General features: G+C 44.6%; 1 protein-coding gene across 2 annotated transcripts in view; it reads left to right on the top strand.

The window, feature by feature from the left end:
- Positions 1-15,805, top strand: part of S6kII (Ribosomal protein S6 kinase II) — a 36,996-nt gene that overhangs the window by 12,595 nt on the left and 8,596 nt on the right. The window contains exons 11-16 of one of the 2 annotated variants that reach the window (XM_084591331.1): positions 10,311-10,478; positions 11,395-11,516; positions 12,632-12,757; positions 13,017-13,106; positions 13,248-13,406; positions 14,306-14,544. In XM_084591331.1, the coding sequence (XP_084447457.1) occupies positions 10,311-10,478; positions 11,395-11,516; positions 12,632-12,757; positions 13,017-13,106; positions 13,248-13,406; positions 14,306-14,544 (904 nt within the window). Of the gene's footprint in view, positions 1-10,310; positions 10,488-11,394; positions 11,517-12,631; positions 12,758-13,016; positions 13,107-13,247; positions 13,407-14,305; positions 14,545-15,805 lie in introns of both variants that reach the window. The other variant, XM_084591322.1, reaches the window with a different exon arrangement.

Below are 15,805 nucleotides of genomic sequence, written 5' to 3'. Positions count from 1 at the left end.
CAGTTCATCTTCCATGACAACTGTGCATTTTCCCCCTTTTATAATAAGGATACTTTTGGTAAAAATTTGTTATAGTAAAGTGCGCTTGGCCGCGGCGACTACTCCCACAATATGACATCTTTGCGCGCGCTCTTCCGAGAATCTCGAGGAAAAGAATTTTTGTATTTAAAAACAAATAACACCAAGTGTCCTTTTAGTTGGCTTTACCACCAGGCTAACAGCATTCAGGAGAAGCCTACTTTACGAAGACCTTGTAGCCATGAGAGAAAACACGAATCGTGTAGGAAAAAAAAAAAGTAACGCTATTTACAAACATGGAAAGGAGGCAGCGCGGTCTGCTCAGAAAGTAAAAAGTGCACCAAGAAATAGGGAAAGGGAAGAAACGGGCGAACATTCCCTGCACTCTGCAGCACAAAGCATGAGGCCGCGGAGGCAAGAAGTGGAAGTGCAGCGTGTGCGATATTTGCAGCTCTTGACTGCCACGCGCATTTATCATTTAATTGCCTTTTAAACGACTGAAACAGCAACTGAATGAACAGCAACAGCGACTGAATGAAAGGCTTTGATTTTCACATGAAATAAAAATTGGTTGTATTCGTAGCCATGTCCTCATGCTTAAGAGGTACTTCCGCTAGATGTAAGAAAAGTTGAACTGAAAAAAATTGCATGAAGAGATAAGAGAGAGAGAGAAGAAAGCTATTTCAGAGTGTTTTTGTCATTAAGCAACAAGACACAATCAGTAAGTGCCTATTTAACTACCAGACAGCATCATCATCTTGTCCACTTAGAAAACACAATCCGGGAGGCGTTCATCCATAGGAAACATTGTGTTGGGGTCTTCTTCGACCTGGCGATGGCCTATGATACCACTTGGAAGTTTAGTATTCTACGTGACTTAGCAGACCTAGGTATTCGAGGCAGGATGCTGAACTGTTTGAGTGCCTTCTTAGGCAACCGTACCTTCAGAGTCCGTCTAGGCACAACTTACTCCAGGACATTTATCCAAGAAAATGGCGTATCCCAGGGACGCATCTTAAGTTCAATGTTTTTCATAATAAAAATGAATTCTGTAACGAAAGTGATCCCCAAATCTATGATGTATTCCATTTATGTATGTGACCTTCAAATAGCATGCACTTCCTGCAGCGTATCAACCTGTGAACGACAAATACAGATGACCAAAAACAAGCTCTCCGCTTGGGCAGAAAAAACTGGTTTCAAGTTCCCCCCACAAGCAACAGTAGCCGTCCTGTTCACACTAAAGCAAGGCTTACAAATTGAACCTAAATTGTACCTGAACCGAACTATACTCCCTGTTAAACAAGAACACAAATTTTTAGGCATCATTTTTTATTAGAAACTTACATTTCTGCCAAATATAAACAGCCTAAAGAAGAAAGCTGCCCAAACACTAAATGTCTTAAAACTTAAAAAAAAAAAAACGCTGGGGTTCCGATTGTGAGTGCCTTCTGCAGATCTATCGCTCCCTATAGTGCTCTAAATTAGACTATGGGTGCATAGTGCATGGCTCAGCAAGGTCGTCATACCTAAAACGACTCGGTCCTGTTCATAATTTTGGTCTGCGCTTATCATCTGGAGCATACAGAACATCCCCTGTACCCAGTCTATATAGAATCAAATGAACAGTCTCTAAAGGATCGCATAACTGCACTGATGAGCACATACTATGTCTTAAAAATCCATTCCCTTCAGAGACATCTTTGCTACCCCATTGTCGGCAAATGCCCATCTAACACTTCATTTTACAACAAACTACATTTTATCAGGCCCTTGATATTACGTTTCGAAGATAAATGCGAAGAGTTAGCAGTACTGGACTCTATTCCTAACATTGCATTAAGAAATGACCCCCTGCCGCCATGGTACAACCTACCTGTTGTATGCGGCTTCTCACTAGCACACTTGCACAAAAAACAAACACCACATGATCACATACTACAAGAATTTTTCGCACTTGAAGAAAAATACGATGCCTACACTGAATTTTATACAGATGGCTCCAATGCAGAAGCACAGGCAGGAATTGCAGTAGTTCAGGACACAAATTAAAAAATGGTATGTCTGCCACAGTGCGCCTCAATTTTCACGGCTGAGTGTTACGCTGTATCAGTTGCTGTAGAACAAATAATCAGAGAAAATCAAAAACAGCGTCATCTACACTGACTCTTTAAGCCTTCTCACAGCCATAAAAGCCAAAAATGCCCAAAACCCTTATTAGGAAACATCATTCATAACATATTTAAAATCACATCTCAGAAACAACATTGGGTTCTGCTGGATCCCAAGCCATGTTGGGATTGATGGCAATGAAACAGCTGATACATGCGCTGCGGAAGCCTGATGTGGAGAAACAAAACAAGTGAGCTTGCCGCACAGGGATTGTTTGAAGTTATTGCATAAAACAAAATTGAGATACCCGCCGGGGTGGCGCAGTGGTTACGGCGCTCGACTACTGTTCCCAAGGATGCGGGATCGAATCTAGGCCTCGGCGGCCGCTTTTCGATGGAGGCGAAAAGCAAGGCGCCCGCGTGCTGTGCAATGTCAGCGCACGTTAAAGAACCCCAGGCAATCGAAATTTCCGGAGTCCCTCACTACGGCGTTTCTCATAGCCTGAGTCGCTTTGGGACGTTAAACCCCACAAACCAAACCAAAATTGAGACATAGATGGCAGGCTGTATGGGAAGAACAGGTAAACAATAAATTGCATTCCGTAAAGCCCTTTTTAGCAGAATGGAAGTCCAGTAATCATCAACGTTTTAAGGAAGTAATTTTATGTTGCGTATGCATCGGACACACTCATCTCACTCACAATTTTTTATTAACAAAACGAGACAAACCGCTCTGCGGAAGGTGAACTCACAGTTAACCACGTATTAATTGCCTGTTCAGAACTAGATCTAAGAAAAAAAATATTTTACAAAGAACATATCCCATTACACCCCATGCTTCTTGATTTTGCCCCAAATTTTAGCTTCCTTCAAGACCCAACATTTTAAACAAACTATAACGATCGCTATACCATTATCACTATCATCAGTTTTTACCTTGTCTTTCGTGCAGCATAGCCTTGGTCACTTTTGCGCTATAAAGCCCAACATAACTAGTAAATTATTTTTAGGGCCATGTCATCACCAACAACTGATGTAGTAAAGACCCTAATATAGTAAAGATTTTTGCTGGTCCCAGTGCTTTACTCTAAAGTGGTTCTACTGTATTAAAGTCAAATTTAAAATTTTGGCTACTGCTCGCAACCGATTAGGGCGACACTCCTCTGCGTGCTACCTTCCCAATAACGTCATCGGGGCTTGCACGTATTGGACGCTTTCATGTGACGAGGGCGCGGTGGAGCGCTGTTGCGACTTGTTGCCTTCATGTTCTTTCTTGCGCACCAGCATGTGCCGAGCTGATGGGGTAGAGGAGAGGCATCATATTTTATCGCCGATATGTTCGGCGCTAATGAAGCTAGCCGAAAAAAAAAACATTTCTGTTACAGAGAGGACTGATGGGATACCTATTAGTCACGCGCATTTTAAATTCTCGTTTCAGTAAATGGCTTTTCGTGGGCCCTTAACTTTGACGTTGTAGCCATCGCTCAGCTGTTGAAACTAAAACCGAAAGAAAATTAGCAAGAGCAACAATGCAAATGTATTTAGTATCTATGTTCCTTTAAGCCAATGCAGCACATAGGGAAGAGTAGCCTGCACTTGCTTTGCTTGCATTGCTCTATTGTTTGTACCCTCAAAATCTTGTTCAACATGAGCTATGCGGCTTCGAAAATAGGTGGGCAGCTTTCTTTGGAGCCGACCCGCACTAGCTCACTAGGCAGCAAAATATACCCCTCCAGAAATTTTGCAGATCACGCTCTGGAATATTGTGCTATTGCACAATTACTCATACTAATTTATAAAGATTATACTACAATACTAACCAGCACAGCATTAGTGGAGGCCATTTTAACGTTTGTACAATACGTCTTTTTCATCCCTATGACTGCGCTGCCTGTCAAGAATACTACAAGGAAGCTTATGTGAGCCTTGTGTGCTGCATCTCCCCGATTTTTGTACGCTTCCACAATGCACATGTTATGACAAGTGCATTGTGTGGGCTGTTGATTAGTCGCAAATGGTGTGTTCCCATGGGTCTTCAATGGTGTGAGTTTGTAAAAGAATACGTTCTGGCGTGGTGGGCAGCTCAGAAACAATTACTTCAACGTAAAGGTCGGAACTGAAGCCGTAACTCGGGTTAGACGTGCCTGAACTACTTGCGTCGCAACACTGCGAGGAAAGCTCCTCTTGCATAGCCATTGTATAGAAGATTTTAGTTTCGATGCCTGGGCGCAGGCATCTTAGTTTGATAGTGGCGCCCCGTATGAGTCAAACTGGAAAAGTTTGTTCCGGCTCCTCTTGATGCAATCTTGGGCTGTGCTGTGTGTGTTGATGCTGCGATGCAGCAGTGTAGAAGTGCTATTTCGCAGTGCTTGTGAACGCTATCCGACACCTTAGTGCTATTTTGTGTTTTGTTTGAGCATGCCAGCAAAATGTATACCATCTGTTTGGCATGGCGGCAGCTTTTGGAAACAGCACTAGCGGCCGGGGCAACTGTAAAGGACTGCACTCCGCTTCCACAGGCCGAACTTGTCAGAGTTAATTGTGAGGGTGTATTTGTCATATCTTTCACGATACATGTATTTTCAATTATATTTTGTAATCGCAATGATAACTACACACACACAGCGAATTAACCATACGGGCAGCTACCGAACGCTTTCCAGTCATCGCCGCATTGATTTAACGTGAAGTACGACCCATTTCATGTCGTGTATTGCCTCTTGACAGTGCACATTTATATTCGGTGTTGCATTGCTTTCATTTCGCGTTAAAGACACGGACAGCGTTCACCGCGGTTATGCTGCTAACCGCTGCTATTGCGTACAAAGCTTGGCGAATGCATACGTGCCTATGGTGCGCCGGTGCCCGAATGCGAAAAGCATACGACCGAGCTGTCCCACTTCAACAACATATTTGCAAGTTAAACCACGGTTCAAGAATAGCATATAAAAGAAGTGTCTAAAGTACCATCCATCGACATTTTTATGCAGCCTTGGTGTATGTCTGGCGGCACAGCAACATCTTATTCCCATCTCGTCGTAGCAGCATCATTTGCACGACGTATTGTTGAGCAAAATGTAGAAAAACGTACGCTCTCAGCTGCACCATGAACGAAGGGACAAATTGGCAGCACATGCAGCAGCGCTTACGAAAGCAACGCCACCCGCTGGCACGGCGAACGACGGCACTCTCACCGAACACTACTCCCTAGTCGTCGCTAGGCCTTAAGGGGGGACACGGGTCTTTCGGACCAAAAAATCGCGAAAAAATCACTTTTTAGAAAATGTGATTTGCGAAATCAGTAGCTCTTTATCTACCTATCTGCTAAGTTTTTCATCTCTAGGGTCGGTATTTTAGTCACAATGCCAATTTATATAATCGATGTCGCCTAAATTTAGGCCGAAAACGACCCCAGAAACAACCATTTTCCGCGAGGCGGAGCTCCCATTTTGTGCACGGCACCGTAGCCATCTTGGTCTCATTCGAAAGAGCCGTCTTTCGTCTTCAAATTGCCGCCTCAGCTGTTTACATTCGCCTATTGGTCGCATAAAAAATAGCAAAAAAGAAAATGTGGCATTTGCAATCCCATTGGCTTTCGGGGTGCACGTGACGATGAGGCGTCACCGCATTGGCGGAGCTGGCTGACGGCGTCTGCTCGGCGCGCCCGAGCCGCGGGGAGACGGCGGAAACGCGACGCCGGCCGCGCTTCGTTCCGAACCGCGAGGTGCGTTCACGGCAAGAATTTGTGAAATAAATGAAAAAAATAGTTGAATAATCATCTCAAGTGATGCCCTGCCCTGGCTGTGCGCGCTCAGGCCGACGAAAGTCGTGCGCCGAACGATCGTGTGTACGAGCCTGAAGTAGGCCTAGAGTGTTCCCCAGCACGGGAGACTGCTACTGTCAGCGGTCGCAACCGCCACGACAGTGATATCGCAGGCCTCAGATGAGTGGAAAGATAAGCTCAAAACAAGAAAAGCTTGAACTCGCGCCAACTCCAGCAACGAAGCAGTAGACGGATTGTTTTCGTGACGACGACGGCAGCGCGGCGGACAGTCCGCTTGGCGAGGCGGAGTTCACGATCGTCAGATCTAAACAGTTTGCCGAGATTGGCGAAGTGTAAAACATACGGTGGTGATATTGGCATTTAAAAATGTGAACGGGGATAAGAAATCGCCGTCACACTTATTCTCGAATGCGTAAACTGCGGGACACGTCGTCTTCGTACAGCTCGCCACGCGTTTGCACCGATCGGACCTCGTTCATAGTCCTTAGTGAATGCACTTGCTTCCAGTGCAATGCAGAGCACTGGGAAGCAGCAAACAGCTCCAAATTACATTTCTTTTCTGCAATAAACGTTCCTCACCACGGTCTTGATGCGAAGACGCAGCGAAACGGCGTGCATAAAAAAAAAAAAGTCGCTGCCTGCATGTGACTCGCGCAGCGGAAAAAGTGACAACTGAATGTGCTGCAACTGCAAATCAAAATGAAAGAAGCAACACTTGGACGTTAGAAAGCAAAGAGATATATTCCTGGAGGTTTATAGCCATTTTAAACTATAAATGTGTGCATTGCACCAGTGAATGTCTGTTAAATAATCCTCTGTTTCTTTTTTGCTCTGTCGACCACTTGCAGTTTGGCGGCCTTAATTGTTTCGCATCGGAGGCATATCCGATGGCGCTTTATAATTGCTCAGCGCTAGAGCAAATGGTCTCTTGTCGAACTGTTGCCTTACTGCCGATCCCATTGTATCAGTAAAAGAAAGATGTCAATTTTGGTGACATCTTAGCAGCAGAGCCAACGTGCAGACGATGAGCCGCGCGCCACACCAGCGGCAGCTGGCTGTGTTGAGAAGCTTGCTTGTATTGCAATTATAAACAACATGGTATAAGTCGGAGATCTGCAAGAAATATATATACAGTTGAACCCCGTTATAAGAGGCACGGATGTAAGAGACAATCGGGTATAGGAGACACTCTTCACCCACTTGGTTGGTTGCCCTATCTCTCCCATTAATTTGACCTCTTTTGTAACAGACATCGGACATAGAAGACAATTGGTTATAAAGGACGAGTTATCCTTGCATTCTGGTCAACAATCTCGCCTGTAGCAGACATTTTAACCTTCGATGCAGTGCCATCGGTCGCCAATCGCAGTTGCGCCCATTGTGGAAGCAAAGGGGGACGATAGAAGTGCGCAGTCACTATTTATTATAACTTCAGCAAAGCCAGAGTGGGTCGGTCAGCTATAAAATACCGACGAGAAGCCCCTGCAAAGGGAATGCAACATAGGAAAGCACTTCAAACTTACCGCCAAGGGTACCAGTGCGACCGCACATGCGGGCATCTGCCCGAGGCAGCAATACCGGGAGCGTGAGGTGGGCACTCTCGTTCGCACAGCTCCCAATCAAGAATCACAGGTGTCCTGCCCTACTAAAAATACCTACTTTGAAATAAGGGCTGATCAGAAAATAAAAACATGGTACCCTGCTTATAAGAGACTTCTCATATAAGAGACAAAAACTGCTCTCCCGTACATGTCTCTTATAAAGGGGTTCAACTGTATACATATTTTTGCTGTTGGCTTATTGTTTAAGTGAAGAACAAATTTTAGCATGCTCTTCTGGCCTTGGCAGAAGAGATCCACTGTATCATCGGCGCGGAGGGCTTGTGGTAGGCACCGCCTACCCGGCGTGCATGTTTACTACAGCGAAGGAAGTAAAATGGGCCTCATATTCGTGAGTTCATCATTGGTACTAAGTCTGTCTGTTTTGCACAAAACGTTCTCATAGGCGAATTAAATCGGGATGGACTGGAAAGCGGGTAAAGCAGAAACATATCACAGCCGCACTCGGACTGTTGTTGCATGCTTCCCGCATATGCTCTCGGCAATCATCTTGCGACTTCTTTGATTGTTTGTGCAGTCCACGAATGCGCATTGCTGTCCTGATGACATTACCACTAAAAGGGGCGCTACTAAAGGTATTTAAATCTCGCAGATGACAATATGACAATATACTCAGGTGCAAAGGCCGCTCTGCTATGCATGAAGCGTGCAAATGCGCAGCCCACTCGGTACTGGCAACAATGGGCCGGTGCAATGAATCTAGTTAAAGTATTTTCCTCCTCTCCTGCTTGCTCTCGGTAAAACGGTTTATAGTTATGCTTGTTGCAATCTCATTAAAGGGACACTAAAGAGAGAAAGGAAGTGGGTTAGCATCAATAGAATGCTAGTTCCTGATTACAAAAAGACCACTCTTACTGAAAACAGAGCTGTTATAAGGTAGTAAAGAAGAATAACAGAAATACAGGTATCGCCACCACAGCCAAACGGCCGAGGCTCGCAACTACAAATCACGTGACGCGCTAGGGATCCCGGAGGCTGACAAATGTGAATTACGTTGCATGTTTGAATGCGGTAGTACGTTTTTTCTCAAACATGATAACACGCTTTTATCATACGTAAACGACGGCGAAAAGACAACGTAAACGTTGCAAGGCAAATGCAAAAATATACTTGGAGGCGCCACAGGCGCCCACTTCAGTTTTCGTTATGTTTCGGCTCAGGCATTTCGTGCGCACTCGGATAGTTTGTTTGAATCTGCAGCGCCTGAATTACGAGCTTGGAGCAGCAGATGCGCCTTGATGGTTCCCATTTGAGCATTCGGAGGCACGAGCGAGCGAAATCCGCTACCGCCGACACGCTCCTTCGTTCACACTTCTGCGCCAACATATCGCCGCCGTTGCCGCTTCGACTGCAACCTGACCGCTTGACTGCAGCTACGTACGCCACGAAAAGCATACATATGCTAAGTACCGAAGGAAAAACGCATTATCATTCAATTGTTCACTAAATCATGGCACATTTGACCAACATATACTGCGTCAACAAGACCTTCAACGTGCTATTTGCAGGCGTCGTAAACAAAAGGGGCATACTTGCCGCTCATACCAAGGAGAGCGTCGATATATTGCGCTCGTCGCCCGGCGAAAAAAAGGGCCTCTGGTAAAAAGTAAAAGCTAAAAATAACGAAGCACCAGAAATACATTACAAAAGTAAAAAAAAAAAATCTATTTGTAAAAAAAAAAAAAAAAAAAAAAAACGCCAGAAGCGGTAAGACCCGAACTCGCTACTGCTTGCTCCGTAACGTTCGGCGCTAACCGCTTTGCTACGCAGCGCCACGGGAAGCTTGGAAATATTTCTAGTTTTTATGTCATGGCCCCTATTTACAATAAAGTGTTTCTGCTGCCGGTCTAAAAATTACAACTTCTTGATCATCGGCGCATGCTGCCTGCTCTCACGTCTTGCAACTAATGTTCTGGATGCCTATGCGCACTATATTGTGCACTGGATCCATTTTAACATGTGGAATTTCACAGCGCTGGCAAATGTAGTGGCGGCGGCACTTTGGTCATGTTTTGCTACCGTGGACGTAATTTTCGCTGAACACGGAGCTGTAGCACAAACCTTGAAGGAAAAAAGTGCGACGAAGCTTCAGAACTGACAAGCGCAGCAGCGAGGACACTATTTTGCTGGTAACTAAATCTTATTTGTATGTAAACATGTCAGGAAGCGTTGCGATGACCGAGGGCTCGGTTTGTTTATACACAGTGCAAGAAGGAGCGCAAAAGCTTGAGAAACATGTAAAGTATTGTGCATTACAAGCGCTCTATGTTTTTTTTTTCCTGCTTTATGGGCCCATCGCTCGGTAAATTACTCTCTTCATCGTTTTATTTATTTCGGCTGAGGCCGTCATTGCGAGTACGCTGTTGCCATGTTGGCCCTTGAGGGATGCGACGCCGCGGGCCGCGCCGGCTCGCTAGCTATCGCGGAGTCTCCGCGTACGTCATAGTGTGCGTCACTCAACTCCAACTACATAGTCGGAGGGCACAGTTTGAATTCGACCGGCGGGAACAAGAAAAAACCTCAACTTCTTATCGCAATATCTCGGCAATTATTCGATTTTTTGCTGCCGGATATGCGGCGACAGTGTCACCAAATGTAGTTTATTAGATTTTCATACCATCTTTGGCTGTCTACTACGCCTGTGACAAAAACCTGTTGGATGCCATCTGTGGGCACTGTTATGCATTTGAGTGTGAGAGTCATTGGTTTTCCTTGCCGCATTTTTGTGGAGATGGCTTTGTAATGACCCACGATACTCAATGCTTTTTTTTTTCCAAGGCTCTGGTCCTAATGCCATTGGTGACATCAAGGCACACCCGTTCTTTGCCACCATTGATTGGGTACAGCTGTACAGGCGAGAAGTGGTACCTCCATTCATACCAGCTGTGTCAAGGCCGGACAACACGCTGTACTTTGACCGAGAATTCACATCGAAGACACCAGAAGGTTTGCATGGTCTCTCTCTCTTTTTTTTTTCTGTCAACTCTCAAGCTCGGTGTTTTTAGCTTAACACAACTGGTTGGCCTAAGATATGTACAAGTAGCTTTGGAGAACTGTTCAGAGCAGAGGAAAGGGCGCATTTTTTTACGCCCATAGCGATCACTGGTTGATTGCGGGCAGTGTATTTCCCTCTCTTATAGACCTTTTCAGAAAGTGGTCGTGGGCGCTGCCATATTGAATACTGGGCTGTGTTGCTAGCACAGGAAAAGTTGAGAATTATCTCTCCCAAACCCGCCCCACAGCCCAGTCAAACCGGTTTCCGAGGCTCGTGAAAAGGTCTATTGGAGCTGCTTGAAAATGTGGAGGTTACCAGTTGTCTGTCTCACAAGTTCATTGTAGGGGCCTGTTGGAAGCTAGCAGTTTTTCCCAACTCTGATGTTGCTGACAGCGAGAGAAAATTATGATCTCCCATGAGTGCCAAAACCTGGACTTGAACAAATATCATTTGTGTTGGTTCTCTATATTTGTAGCAGCTGCTAGTATTGTTGGGGAGGCTAGGTAATAACATACCAGTTCATTACTGCTGGGGTCAATGTAAAGTACTGCATTTGTATATTTCATGCATGCTTTGTGGGCAGATGGGTCCTTGTAGCATAGCTGCAATGTGTATTGTTTTTCTTTTTTTTTGATTGAATTTTAACTGAGAGTTAACGTCACCTTGAAAATGCAAGGGTTCAAACCTTATCATTCTTACTTGTCTGTTCTCTTCTCTTCTATCACAACAAACCTCTCATTGCACAAAAGAGTTTACAGGTAACGCCCTTTTTTTTCTGCCTCAATCTCCCTGTGTAGTTTTGTGTCGTTTTTACCTATTTGGGTGTCTTTTCTCTCTCTTTTTTCTGTTGTACTGCAATTGTGGCAGACTCTCCTGGAGTGCCACCGAGTGCCAATGCCCACGAGTTGTTCCGTGGGTTCAGCTTCGTAGCTCCCAGTCTGACTGAAGAAGACTACGTCAACAGCAAGGACAATCAGTCCTCCAAATGGGTGAGGAGTTAGCCGCATTTGCATGCCGCCATTTATGGCACATCTTGTGATAAACATGACTGTGTGCCTTCAGTATTTAGTCTGATAGGCTCGCTTTGGGACCTTAAAGAGCCACTATGACCTTTTAAGCAAAGGAGACCAATGCTTCAATCAGGTACTGGAGATAGTCTGGGCAAAATGCTCCAGCGATACGTGTGCTGCAAAGCAGCAAAAATACCAATCAAAGCTCTCATCCTGTCCTTCGGTAACCAGCTCCCCCTTTCTCTATGCTGGCCCGTTGAGCCGCGAGGCTGACGTCAAGATGGCAACGACAACCATTGGTCCGTCTCGCTGACTGGTGGGTGAGGATGGGCGTACACCACTAATTGTGTCCGCCGCTCGCTGCGCGCTTTTCCCTTGGCCGTTTCGTACCCTCGCTTCTACTCCGACACGACCTCTCGCTTTTTCTCTCTTTTAGGAGATGCCCCACCTCCTGCCAAACGCGGAGGAGGAAGGGCAGTTTGGCTTGCGGAGGCTAGACGACCGGGTAGGAGAGTGAAAAACCTCTGAGATAGAATGGAAGGAGAGGGAAACGCAACATTTGTTGATTGCTGTGGCTGTAACTGCGTTAGTAATTACTCTTTTTAAAACCTTAATGAAGCCTCGGTCACCGGGGAAAAAAATATTTTCGACCGGAGGGCGGACAGTGGCCTTTTGAAGCCTCGCAATCTGCAATCTGCAATCTTAATAATGCTAGTTGGCTTCTGTTGTCTGTTGCTTAACTCAGTAGAAGGCCATTTTACGAAAGCTGCAGGCAGTTATTGTTTGGGTATGTTCATGCTCCCTGTGCTGATTCTTTTTATCTGTAGCAGCTGTTAGTATTGTTGTGAAGGCTAGTTATTAACATACTATTTCAGGGAGATCTTTGTGCTCGGGGGATATCCAGTAGTGGCAATGTGATGGTAGAGCTGTAATACAAAAAGAACAGCAACTAGGAACTTGCTCTATGAGTCTTGTGCTGTGTCGGGCTGAAGCTGGAGCAACAAAAAGGGACCATTGTTTGTTTAATGCAGCCCTGTTGGGGCATAAGTTCTGTACAGATGATGTGATTTCGCATCCTTGGTTTTTGGTTTCAGTATGGCCTTGCCTTCAAGGAAGCAATCACAAAGGAGTATGAGCTCAAGGAGGACCTTGGCTTAGGTTCCTACTCAACTTGCAAAAGAGCTGTGCACAGGGCAACTGGAAAAGAGTATGCTGTCAAGGTACGCAGTTATCTCCGGGCAAAAGATTCTTTTTAAAACTCCGTGGCCGAATTATTGGCTTTGCATATTGATGTCGAGGCAGAGTGAAAATTCACGGAGAGAACTGAAAATAAAGCTTGAAGGGCAATATTTACTTCAGCGTGTCAACCCGGTAGTATTTGGAATGTGAACACGTTTTGTGTGCTAATGCGCAGCATAAAAATGTACTATGTGCAACAGTGGTGTTAGTATTTTATTGAAATGCCATTCTTAATTTCAGATCATTGACAAATTCAAGAGAGACTGTCAGGAGGAAGTGGAGATTCTTCTGCGGTACGGCCAGCATCCCAACATCCTCACGGTTTATGATGTAAGTGGAGTTCTGCCTTACCAAACCTGTTAACTGTGGTTTTGGTGGTCTCTGCCGTTTCCTTTGTGCCTTTCGCGGTGCAGATCTGAATGGTTCTTCTGTGTCTTTGTTTTATGTTACGATTGGCTTTGTTGCAAACAGGTCTATCAGGATGCTACGTCCGTGTACATAATCATGGAGCTGCTCAAGGGTGGAGAGCTCCTGGACAGGATCCTAAATCAGAAGCACTTCAGCGAGAGGGAGGCTAGCGCTGTGCTAGAAGTTATTGCGAAGACTATGAAGTTCCTGCACGACAATGGGGTGAGCGCTGCCAGTGGCTTGGCCCTCTCCGTCGGTGTTCACCTGGTGCTAACATACTTTTGTGCTTAAGAACCTAACCTAACCTAACAACAGGTCTAACTTCTTGTATGCACTTCCATTGAGGAAGTGCATATAAGGAAGTGTCTAGAGATTGTGCATATGTTGTGTGCATGAAAAATGTGCTTTTAATGAACCGGAGTATATAAGTATAATGCACTCCCGTTATGAATCCTTGAATGAGACAAAAATGACAAGAATATCTGGTTGATCTCTCGTAGATTCAGTGCAAAAAAATAAAAAGGTCCCTTAACACCTTTTTATTTAATTTCTTTTCATTTGCTTAAGAATAACCTTCGCAGTGGCTGTGGCTTATGATGACTCCGCACAACAGTTCCCGTGCGGGCATTCTAGAGGCAAGCTGGAAAAAAAAGATATGGTACAGAGAGTTTATGCTGGGAAACATTTTTTGTAGGAGAGCGCACCTTAATAAATGTTAGAACCCCCTATATTCTGTGCTATTTTGGCTAGACCCTACTTGAGCCACAAGGAGTGCACATTGCAGGATTTCGAATATTCACCATTTTCTTGGTGTCTCAAAGAATCTTGAATTTAGCCATTAGAAGAACAACACTTTGCACGTTTCTGCAATGATAACGTCTGAATGTTCGTGCTGGGACATTTTCTAAGATTTAATCTTCCAAGTCTTTTTGGGCAGGCCGGTAGGTCTCTCCTTTTGCTACTTAGCACAAACACACTTTCCTCCAGAAGACAAATGCACGTAAAGCACACTACTATTCCTTGAAAGTTCCTGCTGAGTTGTTTCCTGTCTGGGGGATAATTTGAGTGCAAGTCCTAAGCTCCTGTCCGGTAACTCGTACCGTGTGGTCATTTGTGTGTAGGTTGTTCACCGTGATCTGAAGCCCTCGAACATCATGTACGCGGATGAAAGCGGCAGCCCAGAAAGCCTGCGCATTTGCGACTTTGGCTTTGCGAAGCAAATGCGTGCCGAGAATGGACTTCTGATGACACCCTGCTATACGGCCAACTTCGTAGCGCCCGAAGTGCTGAAGAAGCAGGGATACGACGAGGCCTGTGACATCTGGAGCATGGGTGTTCTCCTATACACCATGCTAGCAGGGTGTGTTCGGAAATTAATAAGATCTTTCGGCCTTCAGGACCATGCAGTGTTCCTTAGAGGATCACTAGAAAATATTTAGTGTACTGTAATATAGGAGAGTTTGTTGGTTGCTTGTTGCTTAAGTTGGCGTTGCTTGTGTGCTTGAGGGGGGGTTGAGGGTCTTGAAAACTGTCTTTATTTTTCAACATCTTTTGTTGAAGCTTAGCATGTGTGTGCTTAATAGAATACAGATTTCAAATGTAGATTCAAAATATCTCGACAGAGAGACACGATATGGCATAATAACATGCTCATTTCTCACGGGCCATTATGGTTAATGAACGCTGTTAGGAACTTGCACACATTTCAAAAAGTCCATTGCACATGGTAAAGCTAAGGCATTTCATATAATTCATTTTCTTGATCATAAATAACAAAGTTGGAAAGAGAAAAGAATGTGGCAGTAATTTAAAGTTTAGTCTAATTGCTAATATATCTCAGGAAAAAGAAAAGGAAAGCATTAGGATGTGCTGTGGACCTTTTGTATTGTCTTCATGTTCCTGCAAGAGGTCTTTTTAAAGAGAAATTACCATAATGGCCCGTAATAAAAGGCAACGCTCTCGTTCCTGATGTTTCAGTCCTATTTGCTCTGGAGAATTTATTTGCCCTGGACTTTTGTCCTGGAGAATTCTTTTTCTTTCTCCCCATTCAATTTTGCACCTGTCAGAAGCGCTAAGCTTGGCAGCCTGCCAAGGTGCCGTGCCAATAACATCTTTATCTTTGTGTGTTTCCTGCAGTGATTCTGTCTGGAGGATTTTGGCAGAGCACCAAGCTTTAGTCTCTTTGTGGCTTTGAGTAAATTGCAGAGCTCAACAATGAAACCGCGACTCTTTTCTACGGCTGCTCATGGTTTCCAGCATAGAACTACATAAAAACGGGCGCATACTCTGATCGAAAAATTCTCGTAAAAATTTTCTACAGTGTTTCTACCAAAACCGCTATGGAACCGAACACTTTAGACATCAATCTTCCCATTGCAGCGAAAAAAAATTGAGACCTAAATTCCAGTGTTCTGTCCCTTTAAGAAACAAAGTTCAGCACAAAATGGCAGGTTATTCAAAGCTCAGTAATAAAAGTCGGTTTTGTGCCAAGTATGTTTTATCCACAACTTTCTTGGGCCTGCTTTGGATAACACGATTTTCGGATAACACTTTTTAATTTTCAACTCCCATGAGAATTACATCAATGAGATTCTACTGTATTTTGTCTCATTTCTGGTGAA

This window comes from Amblyomma maculatum, chromosome 1 (genome assembly GCF_055883805.1).
Source record: "Amblyomma maculatum isolate TAMU_Amacu chromosome 1, ASM5588380v1, whole genome shotgun sequence".
Taxonomy (NCBI): Eukaryota; Metazoa; Arthropoda; class Arachnida; order Ixodida; family Ixodidae; genus Amblyomma; species Amblyomma maculatum.
This window is presented reverse-complemented; position numbering and strand designations above follow the sequence as displayed.